Here is a 23,018-nt window from a genome sequence, read left to right as displayed (position 1 = left end):
ACAATGACAAAGCCATCAGAGGCATCCTCCATCCTGAGTATATTCTGCCTAGTCCTTTCCTGCCTCGCTCCCCGAATTTGGGTCTCTGGAAATGCCAACCACCTGCTCGCACCCCAGGCACCATTACTCCACCCAAGCGTTCTGACATCACCTCCCTTTGTAACCAATAGACGAAGTCTCAGCAATGATGAGGATGTGAATGTCAGCTGCCTCCCCCACCGCAGGCCCTGTGGTTGCAAAGATGCTTTAACAGGAAGCGGGTTTGAGGAGCTGCACAGCTTCCTGCCCCCCTAGAGCTGCACAGTGCGAGAAGGGCCAGGTCTCAGCTTGGCCACGAGATACAGCTTCATGCCAGGGTTCTGGTAGCTTCCTCTTCCATATCCACTTCCGTGTGGCCCCGGGTGGGCCCCATAGGCAAGTGCTGCTGTCCGTTGCCCAAGCCACCCTCCACCTCCAGTTTGGAGCCCTGCCCCTCTGGGGCTGGGCCAAACCCAACTACTGACTGGGATTCCATGGGGGACTGGTAGGTCAAAGGTCTTGGGGAACAGAAGTGGTGGGGCCAGATCCCCGGGGCGCCGGCCATGAAGTCTCGGCAGAAAGTAAAGAAGAAGGGCTACTCCAAGGAACGTGTGTTTGGGTGCGACTTACAGGAGCACCTACAGCACTCAGGACAAGACGGTAAGGAGGCCAACCGGAGCAGGGGGCAGCAGAATGGGTGGGTGGACTGGCACGCAGGCACCGAGCTTGTCTTCTCTGGCTTGATTTGATCTGTTGGGAAGAATCAACTCGTAGGGCCCCGTGGCCCAGGATCACCATCCATGAGACCCGTGCCCAGGATAGACAGGAAATGTGGCTCAGAGGAGGCAGAGAGGTTCGCTTCTGTAATAGTTGTGGGGCAGGTCTCTGAGAGGGTGAGGATAAGAACTCCAAGGGGACTTGAGGTGGGGGATGATGACATTTATAAAGTCTAGAGATACCGATGAATCAGGTGAGGAGACGAAGACGAGGACAGAGGGTGGGAATGGAGGTCCTATGTCAGGAGGGTGACTGAAGGGATCATTGATAGAAGAACAAATGGAGGTGGGAATGGGCCCAGTGGATCTGAGGACATAGCTTGGGAAGAGAGGAGGGAGGCATCCTAGCTGGAGAACAGCACCAAGGGACAAGGACCTGGCCCTTCTGCACCTTTGCTGGGCCGCGGGAGGGTGTGGGGGAAGGAGAGACAGTCTTTTTTAGATTGCTTGCAAAAAAAAAAAAAAAAAAGAAAAGAAAAGAAACAGGTTTGCAGTAGAAGGCAAGGGGAGAAGCTGCTGAAGCAGGGAACACAGAAAAGTGAAGGAGATGGCTTAAGCCCTGGTTTGAAGCTGGGAGTAGAAGCTGCAATAAAGATAGGTGTAGGCCCTGTCTAGAGCTGCCTCAGTTCCTTGCGTGGCTTACTATGCGGTGGCCTTGGAAAGCCAGCCTACCCAGGGACAAGCCCTGGCTCAGTGCTCTGCCTAGCATGCGCTCAGAATCATGTCTTATTTGATTTGAAATTGAGCTATCTTGACTGCACTGGACAGCTTGTTTTCAGCACACTGAGCGACTTACAAAAAAGGGCATGATTCTGCCCCCCCACTCCACCCCACCCCAATCTGTCATTTCCTCTTTGTCCCCTTCTCTGGTTGTGGTGCCTGCATAGAAGGGAGGGCGATGGTGGTTCCCAGCTCATTTCCTGCTCTTAGCCCCGCCCTTGTGTCCCCAGACACCTCCTTCCCCTTTTCTCCTCCATCAGAGGGCCCCATCCCTACCAGCCTCCATTAAGGGAAAGTCCAGACCCCAAGAGTGTTTACAGCCGAGGTGGACTTCTCTGTGCCTTCCTCTTCTCTTCTGAGCACACCTGGCTCCTTTATAATCGATCCACTGGCCATAATGTTTCTTTTACAAACAAAAAAGTATCACACTGTTTACTTATATATTTTGTATGCATGTTGGGAAGGGCAAATTGGTTCCCCTGCAGGTATGGAGGTCAGAGGACAACCTGAGGGAATCAGTTTTCTCCTTCCATCATGTGGGTCCCAGACCTCAAACACAAGTCATCAGGTTTGGCGGCAAGTACCTTCATCCACTGTACCACCTCACAGGCCATGCTTTGTTGTTGTTGTTTTTTGAGACAGGGTTTCTCTGTGTAGCCCTGACTGTCCAGGAACTTGCTCTGTAGACCAGGCTGGCCTCAAACTCAGAGAGATCCAACTGCCTCTGCCTTCTGAGTGCTGGGATTAAAGATGTGCACCACCACTGCCTGGCAGGCTATATTTATTAGTGGTATTAATATCAGTGTGTGTGTGTGTGTGTGTCCACATGTACCATGGTGCATATGTGGAAATCAGACAGCGACTTTTGGAAGCCAGTTCTCTCTTCCCATCATGTGGGTCCCATGGTTGAACTGAGGTTTTTGGGCTTGGTGGCAGGCATCTTTTACCTCCTGAGCCATCTCACCAGCACTAAAGGATTTTCTTTTTAAGTTTTGAGATTTTTTTTTTAATTTTATAGGCATGAGTTTTGTCTGTGGGTATGTGTGTGTATCACATATGTACAGTGCCTATGGAGACCAGAAGAGGGCATCAGATTCTCATTGGAACTGGAGTTCCATCGTTAGCTGCCAAGGGTGCTCTGGAAGAACAGTCAATTCTCTTAGCTGAGAAGTCGCCTAGCCAGCATTAGATAACGATTCTTGACAGAGAATCTTCATTGGACTTCATTGGGGATGATGTTCTTATAGTTCCTGGTAAACCCTCAGTTCAGCCTCCTTATCCTTGTTCAACACTTCCCTGTGATTCCCATCCCCCGCAGGCAGCCCAGGCTCCCCTTCTGTGGTTCTCAGGGCCACCATTCCCAGCTGGTGAAAGGTTTCTTTCTAGAGATAGAGGGATAATGAAAGGCCAGCAGCTCCTGATTGCAGGTGAATCCAGAGCAGCTGAGAAGTAACTTCTGTCCCTTACCAGAACTTCACCTGCGCTCCAGGCTTGAGAGATGACTCTTGGGTATCTCGGGTATCAGTGAGAACCCGTCCCCTAATTCAAAACATCCTGGTACAGAGAGGTGGAAAGTGTTAGGGATGAGTGAGGCTGGTTGATTGCAGCTTCTCTCTTTAGCTCAAGATCCAGCAAGAAATTGAAGGTCTGGGTAGGCGAAATTCATCTGCTTCTGGTGTACTGATTCTCCCCGGTCATCTTAGTTTTCTCTACCCTTACACCCTTGCTTGACTTTAGACCTCTTCCCTAACTCTTCTCCCCTAAATGGATCTTACCCATCCCTGAGCCCTACATACACTCTGATAACTTGCTTTGGTTTCTGATTCACTGCCTTTGACTCCACCCATATCCTCTGCATCATGTTGACTCCATCACCCGAATCTTGTCCCTAGATTCCATTGTCTTGTCTCAGACTTCATTTCTCTGATGTATATCTGCAGCTCCACCAACTCTCTGACCCTGTTATCTCTAGACCCATTTCCTTTATGACTCAGGCTCCTTAAGACCTTCCATCTCTGTAAAGACCTACTCCAGAGATTCAAAATCAACTGAGAACAATAGGGCAAGAAAACCTGGTTTAGATGAAATCTAGGAATTTAGAGGAGAGAAGGAGATTGATGTTTGAGATGCAGTCTCGCTATGTAGCTGGGATTACAAGTGTGCACTAACCGGACCCAGCCGGCAGCCTATTTGTGAATCAGTAGAGCAATATGGTGGCCAAAAGAATGGATGCAGCATTTGACACCCAATGGCAGAGCAGCAGCTTCAACAAGTGGGGCAGCCTCGTCTCTTCATTTAGTGCCGAGAACTAAGGACGAGGGACCACGAAAAAGCGAGAGCAGGTCCTGAAGGCAGAAACAGTCATCCACAAGGCTAGACTGGAGTGAGGTGAGGAAAGATGACAGGAGCCCAAAGTTTAGGAACCACTCACTCCAGAGACATTGTGCAAATGTCCTGGGTCCCTCATTCTAAGGATTAATACACGCACAACCGTGAAAACAAAGACTTCCTTAAATTTTTTTTTTAACCCTCCACACTTTTCTTGTTTTACTCAAGTTCCGGTTATGAGCAAAAAGACAAAGGATCTGAAAACCAGGTCACAGGAAGAAAGATGAAAACCAGTGGTCGGTGGGATTATTGTCTATACCCTTCGTCCTGGTTTTCTGTCGTATTTGTTCCACAAAAAGTTTGGGAAGGCAGCTGGCTCTCTGTGCGTTTGAGGTTAGCCTGGTCTACAGAGTGAGTTCCAGGACGGTCAGGACTGTTAAACAAAGAAACCACGTCTCAAAAAATGAAACAAACAAACCTCACACAAAAAGCTTGAGTTGACTTCCGAGAGGCAACACAACGAACAAATAAATGACTGAGGAAACTGAATTGAATGGAAATTAAGAAGAGAAGGACCCAGAAATGCATGTCAGATAGTTTTATGTGACTGCTAGGGGTGGGCCTTAAACTGCGTAGTACTTAAAAGTCATATGAAACTCACAAGGCTTTTAGGGAACAAAAATTTAGGTAGCTGAGAAGAAACGTAACTTCCCTGACACTGATAAATGCAAGGAATTTCACTGGTGAGTTCCAGTCAACAGGACTTAGCTCTCTGTCAAAGGCAATGTTCTTTATCAACTCTCTAAGGGACTTCAGTGATTCAGACGTAATTCTGAGTTAATCCATTGCGTAATCTAACAAACATTTGAATACCTCATGTTTCGCCACAGTGAGAAATAGGATTCTCTGATGAGAGAGTAACATTTCTTAGGAGGTATAGACACAACCACTTACAATAAAGTTTAGTAAGTACTTAAGATTGGGGCCTGGAGAGATGGCTCAATAGTTAAGAGCATTTGCTGCTCTTGCAGAGGACCTGGGGTTAGTTCTCAGCACCCACATAGTGTAGCTCACAACTGCCTGTAACTCCAGTTCCACCTTAATCTGACACCCTCTTCTGGAATCCTCAGGTACCTGCATACATAAGGTGCATGTACAAGATGCTCACATATATACATACAAAAAAAATTGAGATGAGCAAAGTGTGTGAGGACACACACACACACACACACACACACACACACAAAGGGTTCAGAATTAACAGTGATTTTTTAAATTTGTTTTTATCTTATTCTTGTGTGTGTGTATACATGTGTGTGGCTATTTGAGGTTAATAATTGGGCTCATTCTCCATCACTCTCCAGCACATTATTTTTGTCAGGGTCTCTCAGTCAAGCCCATAGTTTGCTGATATGGCTGTATCAGCAGCCTGATTGCTCTGGGGCATCTCCTGTCTCCACTTTGTGAGGACAGAATTGCAACCCATTTACATGAATTCACATGGATTCTGGGGACCTGAATTCCAGAACTCTTGCTTTCCAGGCAAACACTCTTAATCGCGGAACCACCTCTCCAGCCCTTGCTTAGTTTGTTTAGTTTAGTTAAGTTTTTTTTTTTTTTAAAGATGGTCTCATTATGTTGTACATTGGCTCTGAATTCCTGGGCTACAGTGATTCTCCTGCCTCAGTCTCCCAAGGAGCTAGGACTATAAGCATGTGCCACTCTGCCCAGCTAGGAGGCTATGCTTGAGATGTTCTGAGTAACAGTTTGCCAGGCAATTGGAGGGGAAGATTTATTCCCAGACAGGAAAATAAAACAAGTGCCTTCGCCAGTTCTGAGCTGCTCCAGCAAAACGGCTCAAATGGAGAAGTTGATTTTGCTCATGACCACAGTGGTTGAGGTTTTCAGAAAGCTTATGCCAGCATCCTGGCAAGGAACCCCTGGATATGTCACAATATGGTGAGATGGAAAGAAAACTCTCTGCATACAGAAGGGACCAGGAGCATGGAGTGGCATTGCTCCTGCCATTTGATAACTCTCTGATCCAGTCGTGAAAGACCCACTCCACCCCAAAGAGGGAGCATTGTAAGCCTTGGTGGCACACTTTTACAATCCCAGTACTTGAAAGGTATAGGAGCATCTTCAAAGGCCTGTCTCAGCTAGTAATAAAGACCACCTCTCAAACAAGAACATACACATGTATATATATATAAAAAAAGCCAGTCCAGGTGGTGGTGGTGGTGCACATCATTAATCCCAACACTTGGGAGGCAGAGGCCAGCCTGATCTACAAAGCTAGTTCCACAACAGCTAGGGCTGTTACACATAGAAAAAAACAAACATAAAAAAAACAGGCAAACCCCACTGATTTGAGACAGTAATAATTCATTCATGAGGAGAGAACTCCATGACTTGATTATCACTCACTAGGTCCCACTTTGACTGTTTCCCATCTCAACACCACCACTCTGAGAGCCAGGCTTCCAGCACACAAATCTTTGAGAGAAAAAGCATGTCCAAGCCACATCACGGAAGAATGGTACCCAGGCTTGCTTACGGATTAGCAAAGGGCTCAGTCATAGAGTTTGTCAGGACCTGGGTTGTGAAGGTCTTCTATCCTAGGCTGAGGTGTTCATATTTTATTCTGTACCTTTAAGATAAGCAATGGGTACTTGGGTAGAGTAGGCTGGGTGTTTCTTTAGCCTAGGATTAAAGTAAGGAAAGGGCGTAGTTTGTAGGTTTGAGAGTTAGGTTGCATTCACAGCTATCTTTGTCTGCATGGCTTTCTTTTTTCTTTTTTTGAGGCATGGTTTCTTGGTGTAGCCCTGGCTGTCCTGCAACTTGCTCTGTAGACCAGACTAACCTTGAACTAAGGGAGATCTGCCTGCCTCTGCCTCCTGAGTCCTGGGATCAAAGACATGGGCCACCATCATCTGGCTGCATGGCTTTCTATATGGGATTCAATACTTGTTTTTGAGACTCTATCACAACTGCTACTCTATCAAGATAATATGAGAAACACCACGACAATCTTTAAGGAGATGAGTCTAATAGCACAGTATTGGCCCAACATCAGGAGAGATAATTTTTTTTTCATTTTTAAAAAATGTTTATTATTTTGTTTGTATATTGTGTGGACACACATGTACCATGAAGGGCATGTGAAAGTCAAAGGACAACTTGACTTGTGGAAGTCGGTACTCTCCTTTTATGCCTGACCACATGATCAGGAGTGGTACTTTCCAATGCCAAACTGAGTAACTGCAAGTTTTCTTACCAGAGAAAGTGCCTCCAGCTGGGTTCCATTTCAGCCGGGACAACCACGGTTCATTTGTTCGTGGCTGACAGAATGTTACATAAATGCAGTTTTGGTGCCAGTCTTTTACTTTGCCTTGTCTGCCCCACAAAATTGCTGCTCCCTTTAAAAATTCTGGGGTATGTCGCAGGGTGGTGGCACAAGCCTTTAATCCCAGCTCTCGGGAGGAGGAGGCAGATGGATCTCTATGAATTCGAGGCCAGACTGGTCTACAAAGCAAGTACCAGGGCATACAGGGCTACAAAGAAAAACTCTGGGGCTGGAGAAATGGCTCAGCGGTTAAGAGTATTACTTACTCTTCCAAAGATCCTGAATTCAATTCCCAACAACCACATGGTGGCTCACAACCATTTGTAATGAGGTCTGGTGCTTGCAGGCATACATGCAGGCAGAACATTGTATACGTAATAAATAAATATTAAAAAAAAACCCTCTGTCTCAGAAAAAAGAAATCTGGGGCAACAACTAATGACAAAGAGAAGTTTCAGTTCGAAAGCTGCGGACCTGTTCTTCCTATAACTACAGCACTGACAGCTGAATGCAGGGCAGGAGGGATGGCTCAGCAGTTAAGAACACACACTGCTCTTACAGAGGCCAGGGTTTGGTTCCCAGTACTCATGTTGGGCAGCTCACAATCACCTGTAATTCTAGCCCCTCAGGGATCCTGAAATGCTTCTGTACTCATAAGCACACGCACGTGTGTGCACACATGCACACAAACAGGACTATTAATGAGATGCATTGATTTAGTCAGGTGTTGGTGACACATGCCTTAATTTCAGCACTCAGGAGGCCCAGGGCTACACAGAGATACCCTGTCTTGAAAAACAAAATAAAGCAGTTATCATTTATCTTACTTCTCCATTTTATATTTTGATTTGGCCTAATAATTTTATTTGTATTTTCTAACATGGATAGTGATATTTAAAGTTAGATTGAGGTGGTTTTCTTTTGTGTTTCTTTCTTTGGGGAGCGTTATTTCAAGACAAAGTTTTGTGGTAACAATCCTAACTTTCCTGAAGTTCACTTTGTAAACCAGGTTGGCCTTGGTCACAGAGATCAGCCTGGCTCTGCCTCCCCAGTGTTGGGATTAAAGCCATGAGCCACCATTGCGTGGTTCTTTTGTATTTCTTATCTGTTTTTGTTTTGTTTGAGGCAGGTTTTCTTTGCGTAGCCTCGGCTGTTCCAGAACTTGATTTGTAGACCAGGCTGACTTCAAATGCATAGAGATCCACCTGCCTCTGCCTCCCAAGTGCTGGAATTAAAGTGTGTGCCACCGTACCTACCTTAATTTTTTTATCTTTAACTTTTAAGATTTTTGTCAACTGGATTTATATATAAGCTGTTAAATATCTATAAACTATTAAAATAGAAGGTAAGGTTATTGTAAATGATTTGGTGTCCTACAACATTAGCCCATCATTTTCTGTGTAAATCTAAAATAATAAGCTATAACACTGAGTACATATCATAAAAAGGGAGCTGGGGATGTAGCTTGGTCGGCAGAGTGCTTGCCTAGCATGCATAGGCCCTGTGTTTGATCCCAGTATCACACAGACCAAGTATGGGGGCACATGCTTGTAATCTCAGTATTCAGAAAGCAGAAGCACTAGGATCAGGAGTTCAAAGTCACCTTCAACTGCACAGCAAATTCAAGGTCATCCTGGGTTAGGAAAGACTCTCAAAAACAAACAAATAAATTTAATGTGATGGGCACATCTGTAATTCCAGTACTCAGGAAGTGGGGGAGGGGATCAGAAATTCAAGGTCTTCCTTAACTATATAGCAATCTGAAGGCCAGCCCAAGATTCACAGAGGCCCTGTCTCTTGTAGACCAGGCTGGCCTTGAACTCACAGAGATCAGCCTGCCTCTGCCTCCTGAGTCCTGCGATTAAAGGCATGAGCTGCCACCGCCCCGGCAAGGCCCTGTCTCAAAGCAAACAAATGAACAAACAGAGGTAGAGCTGTGTTATGGAATATTACTTTAACCAGGCAGAGATGTGTTAATATTTGTTTTTGCTGCATTTGTTTAACTATGTAAAGATGTTTTACATTTGTTTATGCTGCATTTGTTCCAGGATATAAAGATGTGTTGTTGTTTCACCTTGACTGCCTAAAGGTGCCTGGTTGGCCTAAAAAAAAGCTGAACAGCCAATAACTAGGCAGTAGAAGGATAGGCAGGGCTGGTGAGCAGAGAGAAAAAGTAGAAGGAGAGGAAAGAGAGAAAGAAGAGTGAATGAGGGAGAGAAAGAGGAAGACAACCAGGTAGCTGCCAGTCAGACAGCCAGACATGGAGTAGGACATACAGAATAAAAGAAAGGTAAAAAAAAACCTGAGGCAAAATGTAGATGAAGAGAAATGGATTAAATTTAGTAATAAGAGCTAATGGGACAAGTATAAGATAAGGCTGAACATTCATAACTAATACTAAATCTCTGTGTCGTGATTTGGAGGCTGGTTGGTGGCCAAAATAAAGCTTGTTACAGAGCTGGGGCTCAAGAGATGGCTCACTGGTTAAAACATTTGCTGCTCTTGCAGAGGATCCGAGTTCAGTTCCCAGCATCCATGTTAGCCACCTCACAAGTCCTAAAATTCCAGCTACAGGGATATCTGATGTCTCTGGCCTCTGCAGGCACCAGGACTATATGCAGATTCCCTTGAGCAGACACATACACATAATTTTTTAAAAATCTTTATCTTTGAAAAAGAGATAGAACTAAGAGGGTTAATATTAAGTAGCAGTGAATTCCTCTTTAGTACAGGGGTTTATGCTGAGACTTCAGGACTATGGGATAAAAATATTATACGAAGACAGTTGAGTTGGGTCTGATCACCGGTAAGAATCTTTCTAACGAGTTTTTTATTTCACAAGCTTTGCCCTTAACCTTGGTGAACCCTCTTCCATGATGCTGCATCTCTCAGAACCCTTACAGTCACTAGCTTTTCAGATTTTCTTTTCTCTACCCATCTGTGTCCCCAGTGCCCCAGGTGCTAAGGAGCTGTGCAGAGTTCGTGCAAGAGTATGGAGTGGTGGATGGGATCTACCGCCTCTCAGGGGTCTCCTCTAACATCCAGAAGCTCCGGTGAGTCAGACAGAGTGGACAGGCTCTGGGTTGCTGGCAGTCATGGTAAAAGCTGTTGGGGAGAGCTGGAGGAGGGGTAAGGGAAAGTGGAAGAAGAAAGCACAGATGTTAGGTACTATTCCAGGGAGAGGCTCTTAAGTCTGGTCAGGCAAGGTGGGGACCCCAAGCTCACTCCCACAGCACACATACTCTCCCCGTTTCCACATATGCAGTCTGCTTTACACACATACATACATGCATATACACATAGTATAAAGTTCACCTTTTAAAAATGTTTGCATCAGTTATGTTTAGTATAATCACAGCACTGCAATCATTACCATTAATTCCAGAACATGTCACCATTCTCTTTACATTTCCCCTTCACCTAACTTGACTTTCTATCTGAATGGATCTGTCTCTTCTGGACATCTCATAAACAGTAACAATACAATGCATGTTTTCCTAAGTCTGTCTCTTCACTCTGAGTCCTTTCAAGGTTCATGCATGTTGCGGCATGTACTAGTATTTTATTGCTTTCTGTAGATGAATACAATTCTCCAACATAGCTACACATTTTTTCTTCTACCCTTTTATCAGTTGATGACTCTCCAGGTTGTTTCCACCTTGGGTTATTGTGAATAATTTTACAACAAACATGTGCAAGTTTTCATGATTGTATCTTCAGTTATTATGAATGTGTACCTGAGTGGAATGGCTGGGCCATATGGCAACTTCATGTTGAACTTTTCAAAGTAACTGCTAAATAGTTTAATATAACAGTTGTATCACTTACATGTCTGCCAGCCATATATGAAGGCCGACTGTATTCACCCTAGTAGGTGTGTATGATATACCACTGTGATTTATGTGTGCATCTCCCCAGCTACAGATGAAGTTGAACACCTTTTGTGCCTTCTTTTTGGAAAACACCTATTCAAATCTTAGGCTTCTGCTTAATTTTTTTTAAATCATTGAGTTGTAATAAATTATATGTTCTGAATATCAAAGTTTTTCTTTTTTTGAGACAGGGTTATACTGGATAGCCCTAGCTGTCCTGGAACTCACTCTGTAGATCAGGCAGTCTTTGGATGCACAGAGATCTACCTGCCTCTCCCTTCTGAGTGCTGGGATTAAAGCACACCATCACAGCCTGACTTAGTACTAGGTTTTAATCAGATGTATAATGAGCAGTATTTTCTCATCCCCATCTGTGGTTTGTGGGTTGTTCTCTTCCTCTATTTCTTTGTGGTAGCGGGGATTTTGAACCCAGAGTTCTTTTTATTGATAGTGTCCTTTGACACATAAACTTTCCTTTTTTTTTCTTCTATTGTGGATGGTATATGCATGTATATATTCGTATGGTTGTGTGCATTTGTGTGGAGGCCAGAGGTCAATGTTGCCTGTTTTATTCAATTACTTTATTTTAAAAATGAGCTTATTTTTATTAAAATATCTTTATTTTATGTGTATGGGTGTTCTGCCTGCTTGTATGCCTGTGTACAATGTGTGTGCCTGGTGCCCCGAGAGGCCAGATGAGGCCCAGAACTGGAGTTACAAATGGCTGTGGGGCATCATATGGGTGCTGGGAATGGAACCTTGGTCCTTTGGAAGAGCAGCCAGTGCTCTTAACCACTGAGCATCTTTTCAGTCCTCTCTACGTTTTTGTTATTATTAATGTTGTTGTTGTTTGAGTCAGAGATTATGCTGAACTCGAAGCTTTCAGATTTGGCTAGACAAACTAGCCAGCAAGCTCCTGGGAGTCCCCAGTGCTGATCTTACAGGTCTCTGCTGCCTTGCCTGGCTTTTCCTATGAGTGCTGGGGATTCAAACTTAGATGCTTAAGCTTATGAGGCAAGCACTTTATCAACTGAGGTGTTTTCCTAGCCCCTTGTCTTGCTCTCTCTTTTTTTTCTTCAGTCTTACTCTGTAACTTAGACTGGCCTAGAATTTATTACATAGCATAGGCTAATCTCAAATTCATGGAAATCTTCCTGCCTCAGGAGAATTTGTGTTATTAATTTATCTATCTTCTTTTGGTTGTTGGCACTTTGGGTGCCATATCTGAGCACCTGCTAGCTACTCAAATCAAGATCATGAAGACAACATGTTTGGTTTAAGTATGACACCCAGGTTAGGCGAAGTGGCATACGTTTTGAATGCCAGCATGCAGGAGGCAGAGGCAGATGGATCTTTGTGAGTCAGAGGTCAACTTGGTCTATATATTGAGTTCCAGGCCACCCAAGAACTATATAACAGGACCCTTTCTCAAAAAAAGAAAAGGAAAAAGGAGAGACACATTTAGGTCCATCGCTCGTGTCTAGTGAGTTCGACGTACGTCTTTGCTGCTAGTCATCGATCCCTAGTTAGTCATGCACAGACCCACTTACCTGTCTCTCCTCATCTTTACATTCATGTCTACATATCCACATATGCAATTCCTAATATTTCCTAACATACATAGAAAATATATGTAAATACCCCAATGAACATATATAATGTATATACATGTGAATATGCGTACATTCCAGCATTCTCCCTCCAAGTCTCACCCATGTTGGACCATGACCCTGCCTGCAGCTGACCTCTATGGGTCCTACTTCTCCCTACATATCCCCCGTCTGGCCTCTACCATGCCTGACCACTCTGCACCTCCCCAGGCAGGAGTTCGAGGCAGAGCGGAAGCCAGACCTTCGACGGGACGTTTACCTCCAGGACATTCACTGCGTCTCCTCCTTGTGCAAGGCCTATTTCAGAGAGCTGCCAGATCCCCTCCTCACTTACCGGCTCTATGACAAATTTGCCGTGAGTTGAGAGGCAGAGGGGTGGGAGACAGGGTTCAAGGGCCACCGCTTCAGTTTCGACACCCCAGGTGTGTCACGTGCCAGGCACGGTCCTGGGAGCCTGACAGTTAAGCATTACTGAGGAGAAGCGCCCTCCTTCCCAGACCTCATCAACCCCCTGCCACCTCTACCAGCTTCTTTCCCTCTTGTCTTCATTCCCTCCCTATGGTGTGTTTCCCCTAAGGCCTGCAGACCTCACAGAGCACGGCAGTAAGACTTGGGAGGTCAAGGGCAGGCTGTCAGAGCTGGGAGGCCTTGGAAAGCACCTAGACCAGAGTTTCCCTACACTTAAGAGAACAAAAATGCTGTTTACATAACAAAAAAAAATATTTTCAGGAATGTCCCTCCAGTTACAATTATAACTGTATCTTAAATCTTAAACAGTTTTGGAGGAGAAAACACATGACAAAAATGGTGTCCTGATTTGAGTAATACTTTTTTTTTGTTTTTTTTTTCTGTTTGTTTGTTTGGTTTTGTTTTTTTGAGACAGGGTCTCTCTGTGTAGCTTTGGAGCCTGTCCTGGAACTTGCTCTGTAGATCAGGCTGGCCTCGAACTCACAGAGATCCTCCCAAGTGCTGGGATTAAAGGCGTGCACCACTACCACCCGGCTTGAGTAATACTTTTAAAGTAAAGTTCTAGCTTCTTGAGAGGTTGAGGCAGAAGGATTGCTAGAGCCTAGAGTTTGAGCCTAGATTGGGCAACATAGCAAAATCCCATCTACTTGTCAAGAGCTTGCATTTTATTGAGTGCAACAACATTGAGACTCAGCATAGCAACCAAGCCTGCTCAGTCCATCCAGACCAGCCTGGGTGGATTACCTTCCCAGACCCCTTTCAAAGGTCTAGCTCCAGAGCTGTACTAAGGTGGACACTGAGGCAGGGGAATGGCCGTGAGTTACTCAAGGTCACAAGACGATGTATAAATAAGATTCAGCAATCAGCTACATGGTGGTGGCGCACGCTTTTAATCCCAGCACTTGGGAGGCAGGCGAATCATTGTGAGTTCGAGGACAGCCTGGTCCACAAGAGCAAGTTCCAGAACAGGCTCCAAAGCTACAGAGAAACCCTGTCTCGAAAAATCAAACAAACAAACAAACAAACAAACAAATTCAGTAGTCATTTGTGTGCCCAAAGGTCCTAAGCTTTCTTTCTGGGGTTCTGGGTTCAATCACTGGTGCTCTTGTGCAGGCAGGAAAGCACTCTACCACTGGGTTACAGCCCTTGTTTCCTGCCTCTGCCTCTGCTTCTAGAGTGCTGGGGTCAGAGACATGTGCTACCATGCTCAGCCTGAGGTGTTTTCACTGTTTTATGGTGCCTTGAAGATCTAGGTGGGGCCATTGTGGGACATAGCAATAGATCACTCCTGAGAGTTTAATTTGGACCTCTGAGAAGCAAGCAGGTCATCTGTGAGTCAATGTCTCCTTCTTACCCCTTGTCCCCAATTAGGAGGCAGTGGCAGTGCAGCTCGAGCCAGAACGCTTGGTCAAGATTCTTGATGTGCTCCAGGAACTCCCTGCCCCAAACTACAGGTGTGTGGGGTTCCACCCTCTGTACTCCAGAGACACCCCCGCCCCGGCCCTACCTACAGCCCCAGCCCTACTAACGGCCCCAGCCTTGCTTGTCTCTCCTGTCAGTCCACCCCTGCCTTGATATTCTTTTGGGTGATTCTTTTCTTGACTTCTGCAGGACGCTGGAGTTCCTTATGAGGCACTTGGTCCACATGGCCTCATTTAGTGCCCAAACCAACATGCATGCCCGAAATCTGGCGATTGTGTGGGCCCCCAACCTGCTGAGGTGGGTGTATGTGTGAGCAGTGTGTAGCTGTTGGGAGACTTGGTGTAGCAAGATATACTCAAGTGTATGTGGTTGTGGCGGTGCACTGGAGAGGGTTTGGGGGTCTCATAAACCCAGCAAGACAGGAAAGTCCAGCAGTGGCTAAATAGTATAAAGTCCACCAACTTGGGCCTTCACCGAGACCAAGTGAAGTTCTTAAGAGCAAGACTTACACTGTGCTGTGAAGTCTGGGGACTAGAATATTGGTCTTTGCCAAACATTTACTGAGTGAACATTTTACAGTCTATTCAGGAACTGGCCTGTCTCTGACTCATTATGACACAAAGCATTATTAATAATAACAATTGTAACAATTCTTGGTCTTCCTTTTGCGGTACAATGCAAGGAGTATGGCAGGACATTACAGATGGCTTTCTTGGGGGAAGTGGTATTTGAACTTGAATCATACCTGTGGCTTAAGAGGTAGACATGGAGTTAAGGACCAGGGGCAGAGGTTGGGCATTTGTAGCATGACTTTAACACTAGCACTTGGGAGACAGAGGCAGATGGATTTTTGTGAATTCAAGGCCAGTCTGGTGTACACTGAGAGTTCTAGGCCAGTTACAGCCACAGCTACGTAATGAGAACTTGTTTGTCATTTATGCATGTGTGTGTGTGTGTGTGTGTGTGTGTGTGTGTGTTTTCAGGAAGACTTTAGATAGGAAAGTGTTTTGAGTCTTGGGAGGGACTAATTCCACATCTTTTAGGTCTAAGGACATAGAGGCCTCAGGCTTCAATGGGACCGCAGCATTCATGGAGGTGCGTGTGCAGTCCATTGTCGTGGAGTTCATCCTCACCCATGTGGACCAGCTCTTTGGGGGTGCTTCCCTCTCTGGTTAGTGTCCTTTCTGCCCGCTACCCATCGCCACTCTCTGCTGGGAAGAGCTGTAGTTGCTTTACGATAGTGACTAAGATCAACTCTAGAGAGCCTCACAAGTCACTTCAGTCAGACTTCTCATTTTGTGGGCAGGAAGACTGTGTCTCTCACAGAGGGCAGTACGTGATGAGCACCTGCAGAGAATACTGGAGAAATGTTAGTACAGCCAGGGCTTGGGCAGGCCTCTTCTGTTGGCATTCTAGCACGTAGATTAGTCTCTGCAGCACCACCTTGGAGGACAAGGCTAATATCTTGGGATCTCCTGATCCTCTTTGTTCTTGAGAACACCCTTCTGAAATGGATAGAGAGGATCTATCTCCAAGAGCCTCTGAATATATCCTTAGCTTGGTAGTTTGTTGGCGGGGGGATGGATTGGGGACTTGAGGTTCCTTTCTTGGTTCTGTTACTGGCTGGCCAATTCTTTTTGTTCTCCTAGCTGGTGCAGATTTGGAGAGTGGATGGCAACATCTTCCAGGGGCCCGGGCATCAGGCAGCTCTGAGGACCTCATGCCCAGGCCTCCTCCCTACCACTTGCCTAGCATCTTACAGGCTGGCGATGGACCACCGCAGATCCGGCCCTACCATACTATCATTGAGATTGCAGAACACAAGTAAGGCCTCCTTCCCAGGACTTCTTCCCTTGCACTGAGTCACCCAGACTCCACTCCTAACTGCATCTTCATTCTCTGCAGGAGAAAGGGATCTTTGAAGGTCAGGAAATGGCGATCTATCTTCAATTTGGGTCGCTCTGGCAATGAGACAAAACGTAAACTTCCACTGCGGGCTGAGGACAGGGGTAGGTCTGGGATGATGAGGAAATGGGGCTCTGGTGAGGGCGTGCGAGGTCTTGGTGCTATGCACATTCATCTTTTTCAGAAGAAAAAGCCAACAAGGGGACACTGCGGCCTGCTAAGAGCATGGACTCACTGAGTGCTGCAGCTGGCGCCATTGATGGTGAGGACAGGTGTTAGTGGCTATGTGTGTATGTGCTGTGACAATAACAGCACAGGCTTGTGTGTCTATAAATGTGACCAAGTGTGTCCAGTAATTAAAAAAATCATGAATAATTATATATCAGTCTTGGAGACAGATGGCAAGCTTTACAATAGATGAGCATATTGTCTAATCTCTGGGTATATTCATGAGTATTGCACATGGATTCTGTGTGTGTGTGTGTGTGTGTGTGTGTGTGTGTGTGTGTGTATTAATGGTAGCTAGTGACTGTATCTACAGAGAGGGAAGAGGATCCATCAGGTATATGTGACCTTTAACCTGCTGACTGGGCAGATCATTTGCAGTAGAAGCCAAAAGGAAGCTGGGTCTGGTACCTTCCAATTATCCTACCTCTAAAACCTAAGAAAACAGAGCCACTGAGTCTGACTTGAGCTGCCAAGACCCTTTGGAGCTGAGGCTGCTGAATACCTGACCCTCTCTCTCTTCCACAGAGCCAGAGGGACTGGTGGGGCCCAGCAGCCCTCAGTCAAGCTCACTGATGTCTGAGAGCTTGGAGAATAATTCTATGGATGCAGCAGAGGGTGAACAGGAACCTGAGGCCGAGGCACAGGGCAGTGCGAATTCTGAGCCAGGAACTCCACGAGCTGGGCGGTCAGCTATTCGGGCCTCGGGTAGCAGTCGTGCAGAGCGTTGTGCCGGTGTTCACATCTCAGACCCCTACAACGTCAACCTCCCGCTACACATCACCTCCATCCTCAGTGTACCTCCAAACATCATTTCTAACGTTTCCTTGGTCAGGCTTACCCGTGGCCTTGAGTGTCCTGCCCTACAGCCCAGGCCAAATCCTGCCTCAGGTCCTGGCCCCGGCCCTGGACCAGGCCCCCCAGGTGAGAACTTGGAGATTTCCCAGGACTGGAAAGGAATCTAGAACTTTAGGTTGAAGTTGTGGTGCTGAGAACGTAGCGTTGGAAGGTCAGAGGTCAGAGGCTTCAGCCCTTAGGCTTTGAACACAGTCTTACGTGGCCTGTCTAGATTTGGGGTTTGGGGATCCAGTCATATTATTAGGCAATATGAAGTGCATGGAGAAGGGATCTCTGTCAGGCTTCAAATCACTGATTTACCCCCAAGAATAGGGGCCTGTGCCAAACACATAAGGGATTTTGTAAGGTACAAGTAGGGGTAAGAACAAAAATTGCTGTTAAGAGTCCCTGCAAATTAATATTAAGAGCTAAACATCACTTATCGATTCATGCTGTGGGCTGTATTAGACACTTCACAGGTATTAGCTCATTTAATTTTCTCATAACGTGAAGATGTAAGTATTGTTATTCTTACAACAGTAGAGCCTGAAAGTTATCTTCAGCAATTTACTACTGATTTAGGTAGCAAGAGCTAGGATGTGATTCATTCTCAGATTCCTATGCCCAAAGTGTCACTGATGAGAAAGCCTGAGGTTGTATAAGATCGAGGTAAATAGGACAGTGAAGTGGGTGGAGCTTCAGATTTTGTCTGCGCCACTTATTAGCTGCATGACCTTGGGCAAGCTGCTTTGAGCTTCAGTTTCATTAATGCCAATGGAGGATGAAGAGTTGGGGACATAGCTCTGTTGGTACAGTGCTTGCCTGGCATGCATAAAGCACTGGATTTGCTCCCCAGCACCACATAAACCTGGTATGGAGGCTTATGTAATCCAACACTTCGGAGGTGGAGATGGAAGAATGGAAGTTTGAGATATCCCTGGCTCCATAGTTTGAGATCAGCCTGGGATACAGGAGACCTGTGTCAAACAAAGGGTGTGGTACAACATCCTCCATAATATTTCTTTATTTTTGGAGGGTATTTGTGTGTAGGGGAGTTGCCTGTGCAGGTGTGTACATGAATATAGGAACCAGAGTGCCACCTTAAATATTGTTCTTAGATGTCCACATTTTTTTTTCTCTGACAGAGTATTTCAATGACCTGGAACTTTCCAAGTAGGCTGGATGGTCAGCTCCATGGACTGACCTGTCCCTCTTTCCTAGTACTGAGATCAGAAGAGCACACCAACTTTCTGGGGATCAAACTCAGGTCCTCAGGGCTGGAGAGATGGCTCAGAGGTTAAGAGCACTGACTGCTCTTCCAGGGGTCCTAAGTTCAAATCCCAGCAACTATATTTGTTGCTATATCACAACCATTTGTAATGAGATGTGCAGGCACACATGCAGACAGAACACTATACATAATAAATAAATTCATAAATAAATAAATAAATAAATAAATTAAAAAAAACCAAACACAGGTCCTCATATTGGCATACACTCACTATGAACCAAGCCATCTATCCAGCCCCTATACATAACATTTTATTCTGTAGGAAAATATAAAGATTAATTATAAAAATATCAAACACAGTCAGGCAGTGGTGGCACATCCCTTTAATCCCAGCACTCAGAAAGCAGAGGCAAGAGAATCTCTGTGAGTTCGAGGAGAGCCTGGTGTACAAGAGCTAGCTCCAGGACAGGCTCCAAAGCTACAGAGAAACCCTGTCTCAAAAAAAAAAAATAAAAAACAAAACACACACACACACACACACATCAATGCTTAGAGCTGGTGGTGCATGTCTTTTTAATCCGGGTATTTAAAAGGCATAGATATCTTGATCCCTGTGAGTTGAGACCAACCTGGTTTACTTAGTCAGACCAGGCCAAGTAGTGCTATGTAGTGACACCTTGCCTCAAAAACAAAGACATACACAAACAACCCACAGTGCTTGGCACTTGAGTGAGAATACAGAGAGCTATAAGTAGCGAGTCATTCTGGTCTGAGAGGATGAGCCATGTTGACTAGTACATGCCAGGAGTGTTGGGCCCCTAGAGTATCAATGTGAGGAATACCCACACCTGAAAGCATTGGGGCTGACCTTGAATTTTAGATTTCTGAAACTACTTTTCTTCCAACAGATGAAAAGTTGGAGACAAGATCAGTCCCAGGTCCCCTGGCTGACTCAAACCCGGCAGACATGACTCCTGCCCTGGAGGACTCTTTGTCCCAGGAGGTGCAGGATTCCTTCTCCTTCCTAGAGGACTTGAGCAGCTCCGAGCCTGAGTGGGTGGGGGTGGAGGATAGGGAGGTGGCCAAGGCAGAGGCCGCAGGAGCAGCAGGAGCTGCAGGAGCAGCAGGAGCAGCAGGAGCCGCAGGAGCAGCACCTTTCTCCCTTGCGGAGGATGACCCTGGGATGGGCTACCTGGAGGAGCTCCTGGGAGTTGGGCCTCAGGTAAGGAGGAGCTGTGCTGGGTATTTGGGTAGTGTGTAGCCTAGAGCGTGGATAGAACTACCTGGTCCTTAGACACAATGCTATGCCTACAGGTGGAAGAGTTCTCTGTAGAGCCACCCCTGGATGATCTGTCTCTGGATGATGCACAGTATGTCCTGGCTCCTAGCTGCTGCTCCCCCGATTCTGCTGGTCCCGCACCTGATGTGGAAGAAGAAAACGGGGAAGAGGTCTTCCTGAGTGCCTATGATGATTTGAGTCCTCTTCTGGGCCCTAGATCCACGAACTGGGAGGGTGTGGGGAGTCTGGAGGAAGAGGCAGCGAGATGTGGGAAACAACCTCCAACACAGGCTGAAGAGAAACAGGCGAGCCAGGAAGCTGAAGATGACAAGGAAGCTGGGACTGGAAGCATGTTGGCTAACAGGGAAGATGCTGAGGCACTTCCAGAGGCTGAGATGGAAGCTGGGGAAGCTGATGAGGAAGGAGGGGAGGGGGAAAGAAGCCAAAAGGTGATGGCTAGTTTTGAAAAGGGGAATAGTGAAGAGATAGAGACCGTGGAAGGAAATTCCAGTGGTCAAGAGGTTGAAAGTATAGAGGCCAAAGATACGGAGAAAACAAAAGAAGAGGATAAAGACAAGCAGGAAAGAGAGAGTGGGAGAAAAGAAGGAGCTGAGAAAGGAGAGGACACCCCCGTAGAAACTGGAATGGATCCAGAGCATTCGGTCCAGGAATACCTGCTTCCCGGAGAGAGCTGGGAAGTGGTACACAACCAAGAGACTGAGAAAGGCAACAAGGATGAGATCAAAGGCCTGAGGGGGAATACTGAGCACCAGTCAAGAGAAGACCAAGGACACAGTGCAGATGGTAGAAGTCCAGTAGAAGACAATGATAATGGGGAGGAAGGGGAGGTCAGCAAGGAACAAAAAAGTATAGATATAGAAACTGAAGGCAAGAGAGCTGTTGGTGACCACTTAGGAGAGGGGGCCCTCTCTGAAGAACCAGGTGTGGAGTCCCTGGAGGTTGACAGTACAAAAGAAGTCAATGAACAGTCTTCTGAGATGGAACAAGGCCCTCCACAGCCATCTGAACCAGAGGGGATGGAGGCTGAGGGACAGCTCAGTTCTGAGGCATGTGACATGTATTCTTGTCCCTGTGGTTCAACTGGTGGTGTGGGCATGCGCCTGGCTTCCACTCTAGTTCAGGTCCAACAGGTCCGCTCTGTTCCTGTAGTGCCCCCCAAACCACAGTTTGCCAAGATGCCCAGCGCAATGTGTAGTAAGATCCATGTAGCACCTGCAAGCCCATGTCCAAGACCTGGTAGGCTTGATGGGACTCCTGGAGAAAGAGCTTGGGGGTCTCGTGCTTCTTGGAGGAATGGGGGTAGTCTTTCCTTTGATGCTGCTGTGGCCCTGGCCCGAGAACGCCAGAGAACTGAGGCACAGGGAATTCGGCGGACCCAGACTTGTACTGGAGGTGGGGATTATAGCCTCAACTCCAGAACCTCTCCCTGTAGCATGATTCCTGCCCATTCTTCCCGGCCCCTTAGCTGTCTGGAACTCCCACCTGAAGGCACAGAAGGATCTGAGCCCAGGAGTCGGCTTAGCCTGCCCCCTAGAGAGCTTCACCCCCCTGTCCCTCTTACGTCCCCTCAGCGTCAGACATATGCCTTTGAAACACAGACTAACCATGGGAAAGAAGGGCTGTGATTAGGATGGAACAAGAGGAATCAGAAATTTGTCATTAATCTCTGAAACCCTTGCCTAGCTAGCTGTCTTTTCACCCTTGACAGCTGAAGTGCCCAATTCCATAGGCTTGGGTCCTCCAGCTACTTGTTTTGACACGGGAGGCACTGCCCTGGTGGGTTTACTTGAGTTTGTGTTAGACACAAAGCACTTATCTCTTAGCAGAGTCTTAAGAAATGTAGGAAGATCTTATTCCCATGAAGTTGTGATTATTAACCAAAACATAGGGTAGGTAGAAACTTATTAATTTTCTTAAATTTAAATACATAATGGGGAATTCCAGTCAAACTCCTGCCCTTTTCTGAGACTGTGAACGTCTCTTCATAGAAGCCCAAGACAGATGTGGAAAATACAGGGCCAGATACAGAATTGCTCACTCCTGTTTTGTTCCCAGATCCTTAGCTATATCCTGACCCTTTTAGCTCCAGATTAGGGGAAACACATCCAAGAAGCTCTTTAAAGTCCTCAGTGTTCACTGAAGGAAATGGATGGCATCTTCTGCCTTCAATTATTTGCAGAAGAAGTCCTGTACAGATCTCTCTGGTCTTTCTTTTTCCCATTAGAATAACCTCCTATTTCAGGAACGGGATGTCTGGTCATCACTCTGGTCCTGGCACTGTTTCTCTGCACAGGCGGGAGCTAGAGGCCTCATTTAGCCATGGTGGCTGTTTGATAATAAAAATTGATTTTTTTTACACTTAATAGTGTATGGACTTACTCTTATTAAAGTCTTGGGGGGAAAGGTATCACATTTGAATGTTGCCAAAATGTATATATCTTGTTTAGATATTCTTCCTCAGTTGTCATGGGAACCTGGAGCTAGAAAGTAGAACTGGGTTCATGGTGGTCAAGAAATGAGGAAGAGAAACCTGTATTTACATAATGTTCATCTAATGCCAGGAATTGGGCTAGATTTATGTGCATAAAAACTTTGCCCTTGAATTTATTCAATCTACTTAATTTGGTAAGGTTGGTATTAGTATTTCCATTTTACAGATGAGAAAATTAAGCTGTAATTAAGTAAAAATGCATGCTTATCAAAGATCTCAGGGTAAAGAAGTGGCAGTTTCCAGTGGCAGGCACACGCTTTTAACTTAGGCACTCAGGAGGCAGAGGCTGGGGAATCTATGTGACTTCAGAGACAGCCTGGTCTATATAAAACAGTTCAGAACTACATAGTGATCCTGTCTCAAAAAAAAAGGGGGGGTCAGTTGTGGATTTAAAATCGGGGTCTGGAATGGTTTCAGAATCTGAATTCTATACGTCACTATTCAAAAACCATCATGGGTATCACCCTGA

At 46.0% G+C, this 23,018-nt stretch overlaps 1 protein-coding gene across 1 annotated transcript; it reads left to right on the top strand.

Moving 5' to 3' along the window:
• The first annotated feature begins 262 nt into the window (after nt 1-262).
• On the top strand, nt 263-22,412 carry Arhgap30 (Rho GTPase activating protein 30). The gene is made up of 12 exons (XM_048452001.3): nt 263-678; nt 10,139-10,241; nt 12,881-13,025; nt 14,510-14,592; nt 14,750-14,857; nt 15,604-15,731; nt 16,210-16,384; nt 16,466-16,569; nt 16,650-16,727; nt 17,219-17,614; nt 19,667-19,980; nt 20,073-22,412. The coding sequence occupies exons 1-12, from the start codon at nt 582-584 to the stop codon at nt 21,681-21,683; spliced, it is 3,342 nt and encodes a 1,113-aa protein (XP_048307958.3). The 5' UTR covers nt 263-581; the 3' UTR covers nt 21,684-22,412.
• The last annotated feature ends 606 nt before the right edge of the window (nt 22,413-23,018 follow it).

This window comes from Myodes glareolus, chromosome 5 (genome assembly GCF_982192425.1).
Source record: "Myodes glareolus chromosome 5, mMyoGla1.1, whole genome shotgun sequence".
In the NCBI taxonomy this organism is placed as follows: domain Eukaryota; kingdom Metazoa; phylum Chordata; class Mammalia; order Rodentia; family Cricetidae; genus Myodes; species Myodes glareolus.
This window is presented reverse-complemented; position numbering and strand designations above follow the sequence as displayed.

Excerpts from the sequence above, each read along its gene's own strand:
- Arhgap30 (XM_048452001.3), top strand. The coding sequence starts at position 582 with ATGAAGTCTCGGCAGAAAGTAAAGAAGAAGGGCTACTCCAAGGAACGT. Across the intron at positions 679-10,138 it reads ACAGCACTCAGGACAAGACG|TGCCCCAGGTGCTAAGGAGC; the intron begins GTAAGGAGGCCA and ends CTGTGTCCCCAG. Across the intron at positions 13,026-14,509 it reads GGCTCTATGACAAATTTGCC|GAGGCAGTGGCAGTGCAGCT; the intron begins GTGAGTTGAGAG and ends GTCCCCAATTAG.